This window comes from Actinia tenebrosa, unplaced genomic scaffold, assembly GCF_029948245.1.
Source record: "Actinia tenebrosa isolate PJP-AT-01 unplaced genomic scaffold, QUT_ActTen_1.0 PGA_scaffold2__45_contigs__length_23673736, whole genome shotgun sequence".
In the NCBI taxonomy this organism is placed as follows: domain Eukaryota; kingdom Metazoa; phylum Cnidaria; class Anthozoa; order Actiniaria; family Actiniidae; genus Actinia; species Actinia tenebrosa.
The window spans coordinates 11,297,275-11,318,295 of NW_028292579.1; the positions used below are offsets into that span (position 1 = coordinate 11,297,275).

The 21,021-nt window shown below is 35.9% G+C and overlaps 2 protein-coding genes across 4 annotated transcripts in view; one reads left to right on the top strand and one right to left on the bottom strand.

The window, feature by feature from the left end:
* Positions 1-221: 221 nt before the first annotated feature.
* Positions 222-6,405, bottom strand: LOC116300604 (uncharacterized). The gene is made up of 5 exons (XM_031709502.2): positions 6,215-6,405; positions 2,912-2,991; positions 2,735-2,798; positions 2,454-2,585; positions 222-1,218 (listed from the first exon to the last, which is right to left on the bottom strand). The coding sequence occupies exons 1-5, from the start codon at positions 6,342-6,344 to the stop codon at positions 1,121-1,123; spliced, it is 504 nt and encodes a 167-aa protein (XP_031565362.1). The 5' UTR covers positions 6,345-6,405; the 3' UTR covers positions 222-1,120.
* Positions 6,406-7,046: 641 nt separating this feature from the next.
* Positions 7,047-21,021, top strand: part of LOC116300585 (splicing factor 3B subunit 3) — a 46,152-nt gene continuing 32,177 nt past the window's right edge. The window contains exons 1-19 of one of the 3 annotated variants that reach the window (XM_089034226.1): positions 7,047-7,384; positions 8,136-8,304; positions 9,675-9,906; positions 10,582-10,658; positions 11,000-11,093; positions 12,837-13,009; positions 13,426-13,567; positions 14,493-14,605; positions 14,837-14,899; positions 15,149-15,223; positions 16,260-16,363; positions 16,777-16,942; positions 17,339-17,434; positions 17,685-17,757; positions 18,175-18,326; positions 18,510-18,821; positions 19,280-19,414; positions 20,062-20,126; positions 20,506-20,563. In XM_089034226.1, coding sequence (XP_088890352.1) covers positions 9,681-9,906; positions 10,582-10,658; positions 11,000-11,093; positions 12,837-13,009; positions 13,426-13,567; positions 14,493-14,605; positions 14,837-14,899; positions 15,149-15,223; positions 16,260-16,363; positions 16,777-16,942; positions 17,339-17,434; positions 17,685-17,757; positions 18,175-18,326; positions 18,510-18,821; positions 19,280-19,414; positions 20,062-20,126; positions 20,506-20,563 — 2,124 coding nt within the window. In that variant the 5' untranslated portion in view covers positions 7,047-7,384; positions 8,136-8,304; positions 9,675-9,680. Of the gene's footprint in view, positions 7,385-8,135; positions 8,305-8,864; positions 9,139-9,674; positions 9,907-10,581; positions 10,659-10,999; positions 11,094-12,836; positions 13,010-13,425; positions 13,568-14,492; positions 14,606-14,836; positions 14,900-15,148; positions 15,224-16,259; positions 16,364-16,776; positions 16,943-17,338; positions 17,435-17,684; positions 17,758-18,174; positions 18,327-18,509; positions 18,822-19,279; positions 19,415-20,061; positions 20,127-20,505; positions 20,564-21,021 lie in introns of those variants that run through there. The other 2 variants (XR_016120462.1, XM_089034225.1) reach the window with 2 other exon arrangements.

The window sequence follows — 21,021 nt, forward strand, 5'->3', positions numbered from 1 at the left end:
AGCCTAATTTTCATTCCACATCACTATGAGTATTGAATTATTGAATTTGAAAGAGTTCAATTATTGTGTGACCCACCCCATGTTTTTACCTGTGTTTATAACAATTCTCTGACAAGTTTCTCAATTTTAAAGATTTTTCACTGTAAAAGAAAGTATGCCTTTAGAAAAACAGTCTAGTTATGTAATAATCTATTAATCCCCAGATAATACATCACGATAACGACTTTAAGAGCTGGCTTTAATGTGTTTTTACACAAACAATATTGAAGAAATAAAAAATGGGCATGTGTGCTGGGGGCAGTTGGTGCTGGCAGAACATGAGAGAAGTGTAAGGAGGAAGCATGATGTGTAGCAGAGTGTTTCTCAACACTTCTCAAGTTTTCCACCAATCCCCAAGTGCTTTCAGTAACTCCACACATCACAGCAAGCAAGTTCTCATTTCGTTTATAAAATACCTTACAATAACTAATATTTTGGATGAGGATGACTCAACTGAAAGTGCGTGTGCATGCTGTGTGCTCTCATAAAGCTTGCCCTCCAACCAATCAGAACGTGAGATTCATATCAAATTTTTTATAATACTGATTACTAAATAGAGATCACGTTAAGAACTTGATATTATTTTTATTTAAGAGTTTTCATATCACATCAAGAACGAGCAAGTCCGCAAGTGAATGAGTGATATGGAAAAAAATTGAAGAAAATATCAGGCTCTTAACATGTAATAATTTACCTATTACACATTTAGGATTGATACAATAACACCCTTTCCAGTTTACCATTTTCCAGTTTACAATTTCCAGTTTACCAGTATGGTTTTTATTCATGGCCTTATCACATGGATACCAACCCTAAATGTGTAATGTATATTTTCATCAGTGATCTACTTATCATAGATTGTAAGAAAAATCGTATGAAATTTAAATGAAATTTAAGAACAATATTTAATCATTTAAGCTAAAACATTATTTTGTGGTTTATAGGCACCAAATAGTTGCCTCAATTTTTAAATTTCACTTGTTATGGCAGAGTGTGCTATATGATGCAGCTGATACAGTACAAACAGTGAGTTTTATACACTTAGTGACTTCAAAAAGATACCTAACAATTTTGAATATTCTTAATTCTCTATATTTTCCAAAAAATCGTCATAAGCTTTCTCATCCATGAGATCGTCAAGCTCTGACGGGTTCTCAACTTCCATCTTTACTATCCAACCTGTAAAAAAAAGGATTACTTTTATTAATAACCCTTTAGCAGCACCATATCTTCACTTTTCTTGCTACATACTATTAAATCGTTGTTATTTATTACTTATTATTAATCAAATAATCAAAGACCAATATCTTATTTACTATAATTTTGTGAGTCTAATATTATTAGAAAAAAAGAGTGTTGTGCTCATTGTTTGAAATAATCCATTGTGAGGAGGCATGAGGTATGAGGAGGTATTTTATGGTTATTTGTTGTTCCTTGTAATAATTACAAGGAACAACAAATAACCATAAATGCCTCCTCATATAAAACACGGCTTGTATGTGAAAACCAACTTAAACCAAATTTAATTTATCTGTGCCAGTAATGTTTTGTATATTCAATGATTACTTATCATACACCACAGCAAACTAAAGCAAGCCACAATCAAACTATAATTTTTTTCAAGTTATTCAACATCTTACCTCATGTAGAATCAATACTATGGATATTGTCAGAAGGGTGATAAACACTTTAACCACATTTTATCACAAATTTTAATGTATCCACATACTTCTATGCAGGGCTTTTGTATGTCAAACCAACACATTTCGATGCAAAGCTGGCTGGATTTACCAAATAAAGTGTGTAAAAAAGCCAAAAGTCTGTGCATAGAAGTATGCAAATACATTAAATATGGTGAGGGCATCGTACTTTTGCTCGTTGTGCTGTAATAGCTTATTACAGTGAGACTACTGAAACTGGGGCCACTTAAGCAGTGAGAATCAATCAAAATGTATAACGAAAACAATATAATAATTTAAACTTTGGGTAGTGGAGCCAATCAGAAAACAGCAGAAAACAATAGCCTTTCAACATATTATTCTTATTCCCACAAAACAATGATGATGGCTATCTAGTTGTTGAACATCAGGGTCAAATTACCATTCTTGTACAACCCAGGTTTCTGATTGGTTCCCCTACTCAAAGCTGGAATGCATTGTTTTTATTCTACATTTTGATTGGTTACCTGTGTCAGTGGCCCTGGTTAAAGTAATTACACTGTAAGCTTTCCCTGTTTCATGAATTTTAGAATTTTATACTAGAATTTCAAATCAAGGAAAATAATTTCAGAATTAAAAAAATTGGGATCACAATTTCATGTGAATACACTTTACCACCCCTGATATAAAGCCCCACCTGAGTCTCCCAGTCAAGACTGTCTTTTGTATTTTTGTTAAGTGAATATAACATCTTACCATTGTCATACGGAGACTCATTGACAAGTGATGGTGTTTCCTCCAGTGAAGTGTTGATCTCTGAGATTTTTCCAGTTAGAGGCAAAAATAAGTCACTTGCAGCCTTAACGCTTTCAAGAGCCCCAAACTCAGCTAAAAAATCAATAAAGAACAGTTAACTTCAAATTTATAAAATAAAAGGCAACACAGTTTTGTGACAACAAAAAGAGTGAAAGAAAGTTGTTGAAATATAATTTTGGAATCTTTATTCTCAACCCTGGAAAACAGTTTTCTATACTTACTATCCTTATCAAAGTGATCTCCTACTTCAGGCATTTGGACAAATACAATATCCCCAAGCTTTTCCTATGGAGGAGACAAGAAACATTAAATTTTGCCTGTTCTGAAACCTCACCATGTAAGGATTGAATATTAAGAGGCACCATAAAATTGCACTTCTAATAATAAATACTACATACTTGTGCATAATTGGAGACACCGACTGTTGCTATTCCGTTATCCACGGACACCCACTCATGCTCCTTGGTAAATTTCCTTTCTGGTTATCGATAAATATGTATAAGTTAGAAAACAACCTTCATTCAGTTATCATTATTATTATTAATACTAATTGCTTTTGTTGTTGCATTGCCATGGCTCGGATGTCTCATTCTTGTCTCATTCAGAGACATTAAATATTTAGTAAAATTAGAGTAAAAAATCTAAAACTGGGCACCTAAATAGCACTAAAAAGTGCTAAATTATCTGAATTATATTGTTTTCTATTGTTTAAACAGTACTAAACAGTGCAATGTTTTGCACAGGCTTTTAGTGCTTGCACTCTAATGTTGAAAAATCCTGAGTCACAAAATGATTTTATTCAAAAAGTCTAAGTAAAATACCTAGTAGAATTTGGCTTTTGAAGTAGGTCTCAAAAAAATCTTCAGATGTCATCATAATAGCAGTGTTATGACATAACCAAGAGAACTAAAATGAGGAAGGAAATTCTAAGGATTTGTTTTCTTGTGTCATAACACTTATGTCATAACATTGCTATTATATATCATGACCTCTGAAGATTTTTTCAAGAGAGACTCTTGAATAAATGGCAATTAGATAAGAGGTTCAGGAAAGAAAAATAAGATTTGAGTCAGAGATTGAAGGTATAGGCAATAGAGTATATAATATCCATAAAAAAACAGTCATTTTTATTTCTTTCCTGTCAGGCACCTTCACATATGCTTTCAGTTCAACCCATTGAACTGCACTACTGCTGTACTTTGCAGTGGTGATTGGTGAAGTATAGTTTGTGGTTAAGGTGGCTGGACCCCCTCACGCTTGACTGCTACCTTCCACTTTTGGAACGCTGGTGCATAAACGTGTCTTATCCGATTGCAAACCTTTTTTGCACATAAGTCACATAAAGATTGAATTAATGTTTGATGCAATTTTTAATGAGATCGGACGTCATAACACGTGATTATGATGAAATATTTGTTTTCGTTTAGAAAATAATTTTAGCCTTGCAGAGCGTTCAACACTAAAATGCTTCGTACCACATAATTATATACTACAGTAGATGCCTCCATTTGTAGAGATTTTTGAAAAAATCTATCAAGCTAATTATGAGATATTTGAGATTATTTAAATATAGTGCATGATAATCTACTTCAAAACTAAACAATGGATTTCATACGGCCGAAATTAATATTTCAGAGCTATATATTCACAAAAGTCATTGCTCATTTAGTTTTACTCTGTATCTAGTTTTAAAAGGAACATTTTGAAGGTAATCGACTTATGCGATTTTGTGAAAACGTATAGTGCAGAAGACGGGGTAAACATTTGATGCACACTTTTCATCGCAGTTTTCTAGTCAATCTTACTAGATCTTCCATTGTTCTAAAATTCGCTGATCATTTCTCTCAAAACTACGTCAGGATACAAATTAGAACTTAAACTAATATTACACAAAACTGCAAGACTATTGAACTCATTGAAGCGATCTGAAGCGAACGAGAAATACAGAAAACATTTTCTCTTTCCCAACGATTTGATGCTCTGGGAATTCTATTGTTTGCTAATGATCATAACATCAAATTCTTTCGTACCATGCACGGTCTCATCTCGCTTGGCCGCTTTCCGATTTACTCTCGAAGTATGGTTCTTTATTTAAACTCAAAAGTCTTGCTCGCTTCTTTCTTGAAGTTTTTATTTGAGGCATGTTCGGAGATTCTATTCACTCACACTGACGGCAAAGTACATCATGACAAACGTCCCACGCTTGAATAAAAAAACTGTTTATTACCATACTTCGGGAGTAAATCGGAAAGCAGCCAAGCGAGATGAGACCGTGCATGGTACGAAAGAATTTGATGTTATGATCATTAGCAAACAATAGAATTCCCAGAGCATCAAATCGTTGGGAAAGGGAAAATGTTTTCTGTATTTCTCGTTCGCTTCAGATCGCTTTAAATGAGTTCAATAGTCTTGCAATTTTGTGTAATATTAGTTTAAGTTCTAATTTGTATCCTGACGTAGTCTTGAGAGAAATGATCAGCGAATTTTAGAACAATGGAAGATCTAGTAAGATTGACTAGAAAACTGCGATGAAAAGTGCGCATCAAATGTTTACCCCGTCTTCTGCACTATATGTTTTCACAAAATCGCATAAGTCGATTACCTTCAAAATGTTCCTTTTAAAACTAGATACAGAGTAAAACTAAATGAGCAATGACTTTTGTGAATATATAGCTCTGAAATATTAATTTCGGCCGTATGAAATCCATTGTTTAGTTTTGAAGTAGATTATTATGCACTATATTTAAATAATCTCAAATATCTCATAATTAGCTAGATAGATTTTTTCAAAAATCCCTACAAATGGAGGCATCTAGTATATAATTATGTGGTACGAAGCATTTTAGTGTTGAACGCTCTGCAAGGCTAAAATTATTTTCTAAACGAAAACAAATATTTCATCATAATCACGTGTTATGACGTCCAATCTCATTAAAAATTGCATCAAACATTAATTCAAACTTTATGTGACTTATGTGCAAAAAAGATTTGCAATCGGATAAAACATGTTTATGCACCAGCGTTCCAAAAGTGGAAGGTAGCAGTCAAGCATGAGGGGGTCCAGCCACCTTAACAGACACCTGATGATGTCCTATTTGAAATTCAAATTTTTTAGCCTATATGGTTAACAAAGTTTTTTTTCCTTCAGTGATTTGAATTAAGCTTAATCATTTTAATCTAATGTCCCAAATATTAAATAACGTTAGCTTATCTAAATCATGTCAAACTTATCTAAAGAAGACTAACTGACTGAAAGTCATTTATAATTCAATTCCTAAACAAAATTGCCCAAAATTGTTTTGTTTTGCTTGCTATATTTCTTCTAGTATAATCCAAAGGGTGGTCCCATGAATCAAAATTTAAGCTTTAGTGTGCTATGTTGGAACCTATATAGCACTCAGTTGATGAAATGTATTCAAAAAATATGTCGTTCTATCTATTCGTTGTATTAATAAAGCTTATATATTAATGAACTCCTTCCAGTATTTTGGCTATAAACGAATCTGTGAAAAATAAGTTGAAAATAAATCCAAGCCCAGTTTTGACATTTTCAACGTGCGTTTCATTGATGCAAGTTTCAAAGCACGATGGAAATCAAACTTCGAATAACAAACTGAATGTTTGAACCTCGATAGGGACAAATGAATGAGTTAAACTGCAATTGATAAGCTTATAATCAATTTAAGCTAATCTAGACAAACCTCCCAAAAGATGCCTCGTTAAACTGTACGATCTCGAAGCTTGAGCTTGCAGTTTGTGAATATTTCCAGCTGCACTGCGTAAAGTTACAGGAAGAATTCCAGCAGCCCTTCTTAAAACAATGCAAGCCATCTTTTTTTTCGTGACTTAGAAAACAACCCTTTCTACCGCTTCGAATCTTCTAGACTAACGCGCATGCGTCCACGAGCCACTGGTATAGTACACAGGGAGCCCAACCAGAAGGCTGCGGTGGCTGGGTCTAAAAGGGAAGAGAAGGGAAGGATAAGCTGTTTACTCCTCCTTTTTCCCTTTCTCTTATTACTGGATTGTCTGTGGCAGATATTTTAACCTAGCCTTATTTGGTATCATCTTTTGTACAGGTAGAAATTTCGAAAACCTGGATTTCAAATAGGGGTGGCCCGGAACTGAGGCTGTTGCTATGGCAACTTATCTCTATAGTACTTTTAAAGAACAGCAAGAGTACTACAATACTAGGAAATTTGGTTGAATTTGACTGAAATTGGGCTGAGATATAGCTTCCCATAATCTTAGGTAGCTCAAGTATTTATAAGATATGACGTCATCAAGAAAAATGGCCGCCATTTTTTAAAAACCAATATCATTTTACTTTACTACCAAAGGTCTTTCAATCCAGGCAAAAAAGAGCAAGTCAGAAATTTGATCGTAGTGGCAGTGTCAGTCAAGGGAGCACGGCAGACATAAATTTGTTGATTGGTCTTCCTGTGGTAGTGACGTATGCTGACGAATACGGTTATCCGCGAAAATTAGCGTGGGCTCAAGTAAATATCAAAGATGGCGGCATATATAATATTGACGGGGAATGCAACTTTTTCAAACTTTTCGACAATGCTACGTCAGGTTGCCAGGGCCACTTGGGTTGCCAGGGCCAGTTAATGAGCTAAATTATTGCTAATGTATGCGTCCAGGTCGACTCGGTCAATGGTTATTTCATCTATTTTCTCTTTGGTTTTACGAAACTTTAACAGTTTGTTCGCCGCAAGTTCACATCTTGGTGAATTTTGGGACTTTAAAGTGAAATTGATTAGCGATCTTTCAGGCTGATGATACTGTAGCTTCAAAAACTCCTCAAATCCACAATTTCGAAAACGATTTCATCACACAGCAGAAGGATAAGTTACTCTGATAACTCTGTAAGTTCTAGATACAATTTTCAAAAAGTATTTAGTGTAAATATGCAATTCCAGTAAATATTTGAATCCTTGAAAACGAAATAATTTAAATTGTTGATTGATCGACCTCGTACTTTTAGTGCTTCATTGTTTTTTTGTTTTGTTTTGTTTTGTTTTGTTTTGTATTTACATCCTGTTCTTTGCCTTTATAGCTTTATACTAAGGCTGTTAATAATTGCCAGACGAATACCGTTTATACATGTATTAAAATCTACTTTTATAATTGTAATTGAAGTAATTTTTATTCGCCAAAAGACAAAGGCTTGCTGTTGCCTTTTACGCTAGAATAAAATCAAGTTTTTACGACTGACAAAACGATTAAAATTCAATCATTAGTAACCAACACACGGAAATCCTTTTTACGGCCTCATTATTTGCTTTGAAGGCAATAATTATTCCGTGTTTGGATTTTTTCGGTAGCAATGCCAAAAAATGAATGTAAATTGACTTCCTTTCTTTCTCTCCTCTTTTATAATTTCCTTCAATAAAAAAGTTTTGAAGGCCTGCATTTCATATGATATAAAACACACTAAATCCAATACTAACTGAAGAAAAAGCCTTTGTTTGACTGACCCGGACAAAGCATCATTAAAAGAAAAAAAAGCAACAAAATTAAGAAAACAAAGTGAAGACATTTTGGTTTCCGGTATGCAAATGTTTTAAATAAATTATCTTCCAGGCTGTTTTAATTGCTAATTTATGCTAATGCTAGGCTTTCACGATAAACAGCTGGCCAAAAACACCGTGATGAGCATGCTACAAAGTACGTTGGTAATTTCCTGATGCTGATTGGCCGATACCGACACTGATGAAAAACGCACTGCGCATGCGTTGGGAGAAAAAACAAAATGGCGGACAATAACAATTGATCACATCTAAAGGTAGGTTTTATTTTAATCGACAAGGCTATTTTTAAAATATTCGTTTTGGAATTTTACACATATTTTTGGATTTCTTTACATAGGATCCGACCATGTGATTATCTGCAAATTAGCCATGCTGGATGTCGACGTCGGGCCTCGAGTGGCGGCATTTTCAAAGATTATTTTTGCTTTGTATAAACAAAAGTTTTTTTGTATAAATCAGCAGTGTATCACTATCGAAATTATCTTGCTATTGCGAAAAGGACAACCTTAAGTTTTCAGCATTTTTCTTAAGTTTTGCGATTTTGTAAAACAATCAAAACACCGGCATCAAAAACATAAGTTGCCCTTAGTTACGCTATGCCATCTCCGAGCGTGCGCAGTGCGTTTTTCACCAGTGTCGCCGATACCCGGTCACATGATCATAGTTTCACTCCCCGTCATTTATATTTATCATCCGCCATATTGTTTACGTATGAGCCCGCGCGACTTTTAAGTAACCGCATGCGCGTCTATACCACAGGAGGACCAATCAATGAAATTACGTACCACAGGAAGACCAATCAACAAATTTATATCTGCCGTGCTCCCTTGTGTCAGTGTCAGTGATTTTTGATTTTGTACATTTTTTGGGTTGCCTGTGTTTAAGAGAACTTGGTGAGCGCATGCCCATTTTTACAACTGCTGACCAGTACCGATTCGAACAAGCATGGCTGAGGCCAAATTTTAACATTTTTCTAAAAAAATCCCTCTACGAAAAGCCTAATTCTTTGTTATCTTTTAACCTGTACCAAGAATATATATATAAACATTCATTAACGTTATTAATTCTGAACTTTCTACTCAAAAAAGGTAAGAAATCTGCCCTTAATGTTTGACGTAACCAGAGCGTCTTGCAATATGTCAGCCGAACATACACGCGCGTTTATTGAATTGTCTACAGAGATATTTTTATACGGTATCTTTTAAACTATTCCTTGTAATAATTTGGTTTTGTTTTTTGAATTCAAAGAGATTCTGGCGGTGATACAGATCCTTATTTATTAGTCAAGATCTGTTTGTATTAAAGAACGTAAACGTTACGTTGTGCAGACGACTCAAAACACGTGTACAGACTATATCGAATATTATATAAACATGATAAACCCAGACCTATCATTTTTGATACTTAAATTAATGCTTATATGGCCTGCATAGTGAATCTTGCGAAGGAAAACTTGTGTCAAAATGTCGGGGGGGGGGGGGGGGGGGCAGGGGGAAGGTCGTAGAGTCAATCAATCATGGTAAACAGCTCAGTAAACTGATTTTCAGACATGCCGTGCAGTTAAGGCCCTGGCTGACAAACTCTAACATTTAGCTGAATCCAAATCTAAAACTTGTACTTTTAGGTCATCATGCATATGTACGCTCTTACCCTTCAACGCGCTACAGCCATCAACTCATCCATCTATGGTAACTTTTCTGGTACCAAACAACAAGAAATCATTGTTTCAAGAGGAAAATCACTTGAGTTGCTCAGAGCCGATCCAAATACAGGCAAAGTTTTTCCTGTTCTTGCTGTGGAGATGTTTGGTATTGTACGGGATTTGATATCCTTTAGACTAACTGGGGGCTCCAAAGGTTTGTATTGTGCTTTCTCAATAAGAAGTAATGGTATTCTTAGTGGTTGGGATCCCTTTGGTCTTTAATGGTTAACTTTACATACATTACCAAAAGAATAAATAAAACTCAATTATTTGACCAGGTTGAGTAAAATATCGGGATTTGTTATTGGAGAGCAAGCAATTATTTGCCAATGCAAAAGGCAGAGTGGAATAATATGTTGCTAGACACTAAGGAATCACAATATTTTGTGATTTTGTGATTTTGTGAAAATGAAATTCAATAATAAATTATTGCTTTGTCATCCATTTTTTTCTGTTTTCTTTTTGTATTTTGGTGGTTATTGCTGTCTTTAAAACATGCCAAATCACAGAGAAGTAAGCCTCGTTGACAAATGCAATATTGCTGTGCATGAGCAGACGATTATTTACAGCAATAAATGACTTTGCGCATGAGTGGATTATCATTTGCAGAAAGTTATTTACAGTTATCTTGGCCAATAAGAATGATGGAAGCTATAATTTGAATGATGATGCAGTTTGGCTTCCATGATGCTTGAAATGCCATCGACATTTAATAATGCTCTCTTCAATGCTCACTGTATGCAGTTTGATCCCACACGAGAAAAAGTACAATTATACGATGGTCACTGAAATTACTTGCATTGTTACTCTCTTTTTCTATTATGAACAGATTATATTGTTGTTGGAAGTGATTCTGGCAGGATTGTCATTCTTGAATACATTCCATCAAAAAATGTTTTTGAAAAGGTTAGTACATCTAGAAAATACTTTAGTTTTTTTTTTTTTGTTACATTGACTATTATTTTTTTATCTCTGTAAACTTGATAATGATGACAATGATGATGATGGTAATGATGGTCATGATGATAAGATGATGATAACTTTATTGCCATGTTGATATTCTAGCTTACAATGTAAATTAATTGAGGACACCTATCTATACCTTGATAAAGACCTCTCCCCTTATCTAGGTTCAAAAATCTAATATAAAACATATCCCAATCATATCCATCCTAAATATTTCTTACCCTATCAAGAAAGTTCATCAATATTGATGACATACTGTGTACATGCTATTTGTAATTTAGGTGCACCAAGAGACATTTGGAAAAAGTGGATGTAGAAGGATTGTACCTGGACAGTACCTGGCCGTTGACCCTAAAGGGCGAGCAATAATGATTGGTATGTCTCTACATTATTATTCATCCATCCATCTATTTGTCTTTAGGTCCATTTATTAGCCTTCCCATTATTATATCCATCTATTTGTTGGTCTGTCCATCTGTTCATCCATCTACCATAATGTAGTCATCATCCCCATCATAGCCATCATGTATCTTTATCATTATTCATCCATCCATCTATAGTACAGGCCAGAAGTCTTTCCTTGTCCCCATGCACAGGAAATGAATGGGCTCCATGTTTATATAGTCAATTTCAAAACATGATCAAATTTTTCATGGGCCTCTAGTATGACAAGATAATTTTCTCATATTTTTTTCCTGAAGATGACCGTCGGCATCAAAAACTTCCGTAGAGTGCCAAGTTAAAGTTTATGAGCTCCTATGCTGTGTGGGACCTCATAACTTTTCCTGCTCATATGGATGGGATACATGCATACAGTAGCACTGGGTCCGTGCCCAACACGCAGTTGACAATGAAAAACCTCTGGCCTGTACTGTATTTGTCTTTAGGTTCACCTCTTCATCATTATTAATCCTTCCATCTATTTGTGTTTACTTCTGTCTATTAGTCTTACCATCCTTTCATCCATCTATCTATCGGTCGATCCATCTGTCCATCCATTCATCACAATATAGCCTTCATCCCTTGGACTAATTCGGATATATCTTCTTTATCCACTCGTATTCATTCCTACACCATCTATCTATCCATCTGTCCATCCATTCATCACAATATAGCCTTCATCCCTTGGACTAATTCAGATATATCTTTTTTATCCACTCGTATTCATTCCTACACCATCTATCTATCCATCAATCCATCTGTCCATCCATCCATCACAATATAGCCTTCATCCCTTTGACTAATTCAGATATATTGTTTTTATCCACTCGTATTCATTCCTACACCATCTATCTATCCATCAATCCATCTGTCCATCCATTCATCACAATATAGCCTTCATCCCTTGGACTAATTCAGATATATCTTTTTTATCCACTCGTATTCATTCCTACACAATCTATCTATCCATCGATCCATCTGTCCATCCATTCATCACAATATAGCCTTCATCCCTTGGACTAATTCAGATGTATCTTTTTTGTCCACTCACGTTCATTCCTACACCATCTATCTATCCATCGATCCATCTGTCCATCCGTTCATCACCATATGTTTTCATCCCTTGGACTAATTCAGATATATCTTTTTTATCCACTCATATTCATTCCTACACCATCTATCTATCCATCAATCCACCTGTCCATCCATCCATCACAATATAGCCTTCATCCCTTGGACTAATTCAGATATATTTTTTTTATTCACTCATGTATTCATTCCTATTCAATCCTACACCATCCCATCAAACAGTCCACCTATTTTTCTACTGCTGGTTTTCAATTTACATCATTTATTTTTTGGTGCAGAATAGGTTTGAGCACCATTTGAAGCAGATAATGAGATTCAATGACTTTTATCATTTGACTGAAATCCAGCAATACTCCATTTTACAGTTTCGTTCGGTGACCATGAATAATAGTCTCATGTCGAGGTTGGAGTTTCCGTGCATAGCAAAACTACAGTTTATCATGCGTGGCAACTCCAGCCTTGGCTGGGAAGTATTATTCGTGGTCACTGAATGGAACTGTAAAAAGGGGTATTCATTTATTTATTATTGTAGTAAGTAAAAACCCTCAGTTTTATTACTTTATCTGAATCTATTTATTTCTCTTTTAGGTGCCATTGAAAAGCAAAAGCTCGTATACATCATGAACAGAGATTCGTCGGCACGTCTGACCATTTCTTCACCTCTAGAGGCTCACAAATCACACACTCTAGTCTATCACACTGTTGGAGTAGATGTTGGATTTGAGAACCCAATGTTTGCCTGTCTAGAAATAGACTATGAGGTCAGTGCTGATCTTAATATTTTGAAATTTTATGTTGGTTTCTAGCTAAAGGAGTTCTAGCTTGTATTTTGTGGTTTTGATTGACATGATATGAATAACAATGAAACAACTACCATATTGGTTGATCTAACAAGAGAAGTTAACAAGGAGTGCTTTGTTATCATCAACCAAGATGGTGGTTATGACATGCCAGGGCTTAAAATTAATAATGGCCGGACATCAGAGAATGACCGCCCAGAATTGAAACTTATCTGGTCATTTTGACCAGTAACATTACACCAGAAACGAGACATGACCAAGCTAAACTAATTTGGCCAGTCATTGTGACTGGCATCCTACCAGCCATTATTTGAAGGCTTGGCATGCACATGCTCTATAGTGCCATTAGTACTTAAATGGTCTTGATCTTTTCATAGGAAGCTGATACAGATCCAACTGGTGAAGCAGCACAGACAACACCTCAGACATTAACATTTTATGAACTTGACCTGGGACTGAATCATGTCGTTAGGAAATACAGTGAACCTTTAGAAGAACATGGCAACTTGCTTATTGCAGGTAAGTTAGGCTGATTACCCTCAAAGCACAGGATAGTGTCTTGTGCAGCTGATATTGGTGTCGTCACACAATGCACACTAGGTGTGAGTATTGTGTGACGACACTAATAGCAGCTGTGTAGGAGACTAAGCACAGAGACTAATCCTAAGAAACAACAGGGTTCGTGCTACTCCTTAAACTCCTTGAAAACTCCTTGAATTTTTGCTTTGATCATTACTTGCATGGTTCTGAAATAGATCTAGTCAGAAAGATTGGAAAATCTGAAAGTCGGCCATGTGCAACCACTGTGTAAAACCTTGGCATAGTTAGCTGAACATACTCCTTAAAACTTGATTTTTGGGTCCTTGTATACTCCTTGAATTTTAAGTGGTTACCTTGCCACAAACCCTGAAACAAGAAACTCTACATGCACTTATATATGACAACAAGTATGGGGAACGACACATGACCACATTGGTGATAGGCAGAGTGCTAGCAACACACGTCACCCATAATGGTAGCGCACTCTCCTCTCACCTCAGGGTCTTGGGTTGATTCCCAGACGTGGGTCTTGGATTTGATTCCTATGTTTGGCACTACATGTCAATAGAGTTTGTTTGGTCTCTACTTTGATTCAAAAGTTTTTTTCCCAACCTCTCTACTTTTCCTCCCTAACATGCTAAATTCCAATCTGATCGGCACCATTTGATCTGTGAATTAGCTTTACCCTGACTTTGATCAGCCTAGAGGCTGTTTTAGGTATCATTACAATTTAAAAGCTTTAAATGATAAAGATATATTTTTTAGTAAATATAAATAACTAAATGGGGTTTAGCAGTGGTTCTACTAAGTAGCTCTTCTTCTGTTGAATTCAAGTGAGAGTTGGAAACTGAATAACCAGGAGAAAGAACTTCTTACATTACCTTTAATCTTGTTTGTTCTTTAGTACCCGGTGGCAGTGATGGTCCCAGTGGAGTCTTGGTCTGCTCTGAAAATTACATAACTTACAAGAACTTTGGAGATCAGCCTGATATCAGAATGCCTATTCCAAGAAGAAAGGTAGGTTGTGCCCTTTTCAAAGACCTTAAAATCATTTTAAAGAAATATGAAAACCAGTAATTTTTTACCAAAAAAAAAACACAACAAGTATCTGAATACAAAATTATTTTCATTTTAACCCCTTCCTAACCCCTTCTAAAAACAACACCCTTTTGCCCCAGCCAGGGTATAACATCAATTCACTGTACATTATTTTATCATATGAAAATATCCCTTATCTGTTCATTACAGCATGACCTTGACGACCCCGAACGAGGAATGATATTTGTTTGCAGTGCTACACACAAGACCAAGGTGTGACATTGCTTACTTATTTGCTTACTTGTTTTAAGTGTTTTCCTTGGTGCTTTGGTTTTTATTGTTCCATATGTTTATAACAGTATTTGGAGTTGGGCAGGAAATGGGGGTGGGGGGTGGGGGAGGATTGGTCATGAAAATAGAGAACTAGAATTGGATGCAACGGAGAAATTAGGATTCAAATGTAACTCCCATCTCATTCTTTATCTCTGTTCTAATTTTTTTAATCTGTATTTGTTTCTGCAGTCAATGTTTTTCTTTTTGATCCAAACCGAGCAAGGAGACATCTTCAAAGTCACCATGGAAACGGATGAGGACATGGTAATGGTCAAGCTAGGGTCAGGGGCAGATCCTGATTTTTTAAAATAGGGGGTTCTGTATTCGAGGGGCATTTACCCATTAGAGACACCAAACCAAAAAAAGTACATTCTGTTAAAGAAGCGATCCAAATTCTCATAGTGGGATGGGTTTGTAGCCCCTGCAATCCTCCCCCTAGATCTGCCCCTGTAATGTCTAATCATGTGTCTCTCTATCTGCTCTCTCATTATTATGACAGCTCAACTTCCATTCTTAACAGTGCTCTCAATACAATAGTTAGCTTCCCAGGTGTGATGATTGCTTTTAAAAGTATAATGGATGACAAGATAGCAAGGCATTTATGGGGGAAAGAACTTGTATTATTTACATTAATTTTTTTCCTGAAATTTTCTTGCTCCTATGCATGCACTCCCACGCTACTTTTGACAGTGACTATTGATCACTAAATCACAGAATTTAAAAATTGTGGTATGTTTGGTTCACTGGTTATTATATTACAAAACCATGATACCTGTCGCTAGGACCTTGAAAGGGGTGGTTTATTTTTTTAACGATCTTAGTTATGCCTTTTCTTGAAAAACTAGAACATTGCACTAAAAATTATTTGGTAATTCTACAAAGGTGAAGAAGGAACCATCGAACCTCCCCTTACAACCGGCCTGGATGCTGCTTATTACAGGCATAATTATGCAGCTTCTCATTAATCCCATATAGGTAACTGTCTAATATTTTCTTAATTGGACAGGTCTTGTTGATATGGGAATTAATTAGGCAGCTATATAATTAATAGGTAATTGGATTTCATGCTCCCCAATCAAGAAACAATTAGACTTGAAAAATTCCTCTGACTGCAAAATTGGACTCGGCCTACGGCCTCATCCAATTTTGTCAGTCCTCGGAATTTTCCTCATCCAATTATTTCTTAATTGGACAGCATGGAGTCCTATTACATATAGTAATTACATATGTCTCTCTCTCTGTAATGTAGTGATGTCTGAGTTGTAATTAATGCATTTACTGTTTTTCGGGTTTTTTTTAGGTAACAGAAATCCGCATGAAGTATTTTGACACTGTACCAGTTGCTACTAGTATGTGTGTCCTGAAGACTGGCTTTCTCTTTACAGCGTCAGAGTTTGGAAATCAGTAAGTGTTTGTTACTATATTACCATTCTTTTCTGATGCTATATTGATAATGCATAAAAGAGGGGATTGAATAGATGCATGCAAATCCATAGATCATTTAAAATTAATACCTGAGTTTGTAAATTCACACAAAAATTGCTTAAATTTAAATCTGCAAAAAATTGTGTTTTTTTAGTAATTTTGTAGCTTAGATCTGCTATCCAAACTCTATAATGAGGAAAAACTGGAATCCGGAATTAAAAAATGGATTATGAATCCTCAATCCACTGCATTTAAAGGATTCTGTTATTTCAAAAGATTTTACTCTGAATTCGAAAATTTAGATTTAATTATTTGTGAAATCTGCTCATCTTTAGGCCTATTCACCCCCTCCCCCATTAAATAAAGTGTTGAAATCCACTTTTTCCCTCTAGCTATCTGTACCAGATTGCTCATCTGGGTGATGATGATGAAGAGGTTGAGTTTTCCAGCACAACGGAGCTGGAGGAGGGAACAACTTTCTTTTTTACTCCTCGAGGACTCAAGAATCTTGTCCTGGTTGATGAGATAGAAAGTCTAGCCCCAATCATGTCTTGTCAAGTGAGTACACACCATATCATGACCTGTAACATTTGAGTTACAAAAGACTTAGAAGCACAAAATTCCTGTTTAGTCAGGGCCGTAGCCACCGATACAGTTGGTCAGGTTTCAACCGGACCAACTTTCGGTATAAAAATATAAGAAAAATATTTTTAAAATGTAAGAAAAACTCGAAAACCTCGAAAACCTAGCCTGTGCTGCATGCAGGCTACGAAAACCAGATCAACCACAAATTTGTAGCTATGGCCCTGTTAGTCTCAGATCATCTGTTTCAGATCTTGGATGCCAACATTTTTCAAAAACATGTACACTGTATCTACCCTAGCATGTTCCTCAAAATCTTCAAATAAAATTTTAAGACCACATTTAAACATCTTTGTCTGCAATTTTTGACAGATTGCTGATCTTGCAAATGAAGATACTCCACAATTATTCACTCTCTGTGGGCGTGGCCCAAGGTCATCTTTACGTGTACTCCGCCATGGTCTAGAGGTGATCATTTTGTTTGACATATCCTTCATTGCAGTAGAACACTGCACTGCAATATGTGAAAGCCCATAGATTACAATGTGACTAATTTTTTCTAGTTCTTCAAGTTCTAGCTATCTTTGAACCCGTGCTTCTCTTCATGTTATAAGGAGTGGTTTCCAGCTCTTCAAAAGATCTCTACATTTTTAACCAAGACAAATTTCAATCCACATTTGTTTACTCTTATTTACTCTACATTTGTTGATAATTAAAGGTATCTGAAATGGCTGTGTCCGAGTTGCCAGGCAACCCTAATGCTGTGTGGACTGTAAAACACACCAGCTCAGGTCAGTCAAGATTCAAAACTACGAATTGAAATTCTGATTTTCAGCACTTGAAAACATAGCTCATAAGTATCAAAATCTTTATGGTTGTAATCAACTGCAAATAGCATGTCTAATACCCAGTTTTGACTTTCAAGGATTTTGTAGTTTTTGCTATAGGTTGTTTGACTCAATATACACCTATTTGGAAAAAGGTTATGTGAGCCAAAGACAATAGAAGATATTGAGTAATAAGAGATCTAAGTCACTTCAAGATTCAAGAGTACTTAAGCTGAAATGACTTGTGTTTTATATTGTTTATTCTTGTCAAAAAATGGAGGTTAATGTTGAGATATTAAGTGTCATCTATCTCCTTTGACTCTGACAACCTTTTTTTAAATAGGTGTATACTCATTGCCTATTATATATTTGTTTTTGCAGATGAGTTTGATGCCTACATTGTAGTGTCTTTCATTAACGCTACCTTGGTACTGTCCATCGGCGAGACAGTAGAGGAAGTAACAGACAGTGGATTCCTTGGAACCACACCCACATTGTCCTGCTCTCAGCTCGGCGAAGATGCACTATTACAGGTAAATATTAGATATTAGTTGTACCCTTTCATATTGTCAGTATAGACTTTTAAGCAAGATATATTATAGTTGATTTGAAGGCTGGTCTAGTGTTGATGGACCCATTTTCTCACCTCTGGGGTCTCCTTACAACCTTATAACTTTCACTGGCATATCACTCATTTAAAACAATTTTCTCTGCAGATCTACCCTGATGGAATTCGCCACATTAGAGCAGACAAGCGTGTGAATGAGTGGAAGACACCTGGTAAGAAAGCCATTGTAAGGTGTGCCGTAAATCAGCGACAGGTTGTTATTGCCCTTACCGGAGGAGAGGTGGTCTATTTTGAAATGGACCAATCAGGACAGTTGAATGAATACACTGAACGTAAAGAGATGTCATCGGATGTACAATGCATGGCTTTGGGGCCAATACTTCATGGAGAATTGAGATCAAGGTTTCTGGCCATTGGTCTCAGTGATAATACAGTCAGGATCATATCCCTTGATCCACAGGTAAATAAACTCTCTTTCTTTCCACATTTTACTATCCTAACACTCTAACGAAGGGGACCAACCACAGTGTAGAGTGAAGACTGTAGCCAATCAGGAGAGAGATTAAAATCAGTAGCATATAGACCTCGGCCAATCACGATAATTTATTTATGATAGTGATGTAAAAGATGTAAAAGAGTTTTTGCCAAAATGGCAGCTGCAAACTTGAATGAGTTAAAATTAAACTGGGTGAAAAACCAATTCCAGTACTGGAAAGAGCACCTTTACTCTAGTCTGTTACCCTACAGAGATTCATTATGTCAGGTGTTATATCAGCCAAGAAAACTTTACACATAGTTGAACATTGAAAAATTTACAGACCTTTGTATGTCTGGGGTATATGATTTTAACTCAATACAATTTTCAGCCACCATTTTGACAAAAGGTATATTAAAATTTTCCTTGTAATATTATTCTAGGACTGTCTGACACCACTCAGTATGCAAGCTCTGCCAGCAACACCAGAATCTCTGTGTATTGTAGAGATGGGAGGAGTAGAGGGAGAAGCTGAAGGTGCAAGTCTTGGAGGGCTGTTCCTTAGCATTGGATTATCGGTATAATATTAAATACAGGGCTTAAAATAACGGATGATCAGGTGCCAATCATGATCATAGGCCAATTTTTTTTTTAGCTCAGTCATACCTTATTTCTGACTATACATTACTGGTCAAAATGACCGACAAGGCAAAAATTTGACAGACAAGTCCCAGTTCTGGCCAGACATTGCCTGATGTCCGGCTGTTATTTTAAGCCCAACAATCGGTCATTTTCTCTGCCAGATGAAATGGCAGGTTTGTAGATGAAGTTTGAAAATCCAGTTCCATCTTTCTTGTTATTCCTGCTAGATGTTTTAAGATAATCATAAAAGAATGATACATACTCATGCTTTCAGTAAGATTTTTTTAAATTTTGGCAACAAATCTAAGGTATATTTCAAAAGTTGTGATGCCTAACAGTTGGATGAGCGAAAAAAAGTCATAATATCTCAAAGATAGTCTCTCTGAAAAATTTGCTGTGCAATGAAAGGAAGGACCTTGGCATAGAGAATTTGCAGAAATTTTGCTCCACCAGTGCATGGAAGAGCTTCGAGAATGATGGAGTTAAATGATAATATAGGGGTGCAGTGCATTGTAGTTGACTAGGATTCTTTAATATGCAGAAAGTTTTTGTATATTTTTGGTACCTATATTTTTTCTTACAGAATGGAGTACTTCTGCGAACAGTGCTTGATAACGTGACAGGAGATTTGTCTGATACAAGAACAAGGTAGGAGTTGTTTGCTACACCATCCTTAAAACCTTATTATCTGAGGCGAAATGGTAATAGTTCATTTCACAAATGCATGTTTTACAGGATTGCTCTGTGGTCTTACCTCATGTCCTCAGAGCCCAGAGACATGCTAGAGAAAAAATCCTTCAACGATCGTTCTTATGTGACATGACATATCTGGACGCTTATGTGGGATGACAATAATCGAATAAATATAACAAACAAATCTAGCTTTTTGATTGGACTTCATGTTTTATTAGAGCTATGGTTATTTTAATTCTCATTTTATAAAAAGAAACAGATTGACAGAAATTTGAGAATATCAAATTATCCTTGAACTATAAGTAATCATTTATTATATTTCTATGTATTTCAGATATATTGGTTCCAAACCTGTTAAACTGTTCAAGGTTCAGATGCATGGCATGGACTCAGTTAGTACTCTTGTTTTTGTTTTATTTTTTTTATTCCTTTTTTTTATTTCTAGCATAACAAAGAATGTCTTATCATTAACATCACATCACTAACATATTGGAAGTATAATCCTTGATATCTCCAAGATGCATCACTGAAACCATGTACAAATATTTTACCATTCAACTTTTTATTTCATTTAGAATCAATGCTGAAAAGTTTGAGTTAGGTGTCATAGGCACTTTAAGCATGGGGGGTAGGGTGGGGGACTGTTGATGCTACGTAGACTCCTCAGCAGGCGTCTCTTTACTTTAGGGGTCCATCTTTTGTTTCTTTGGAGGGCTACCTGTGGTGTGGAGATTATCACAAAGGGATCACAAAGGGATCCCAAGCACCTAAGAAAGTAAAAGAAGAGAGCTGCCTGCAGAGGTGGCTAGGTGCTTCATCCTTAATGCTATGTCCAAACATAACCCCCACC

Bases quoted from the DNA above. Each gene is read 5' to 3' on its own strand.
- LOC116300604 (XM_031709502.2), bottom strand. From the start codon at position 6,344: ATGGCTTGCATTGTTTTAAGAAGGGCTGCTGGAATTCTTCCTGTAACT. The intron at 2,799-2,911 runs GTATGTAGTATT...TCTCCTCCATAG, and splicing joins GTGTCTCCAATTATGCACAA to GAAAAGCTTGGGGATATTGT. The intron at 2,586-2,734 runs GTAAGTATAGAA...TTGATTTTTTAG, and splicing joins AGATCACTTTGATAAGGATA to CTGAGTTTGGGGCTCTTGAA.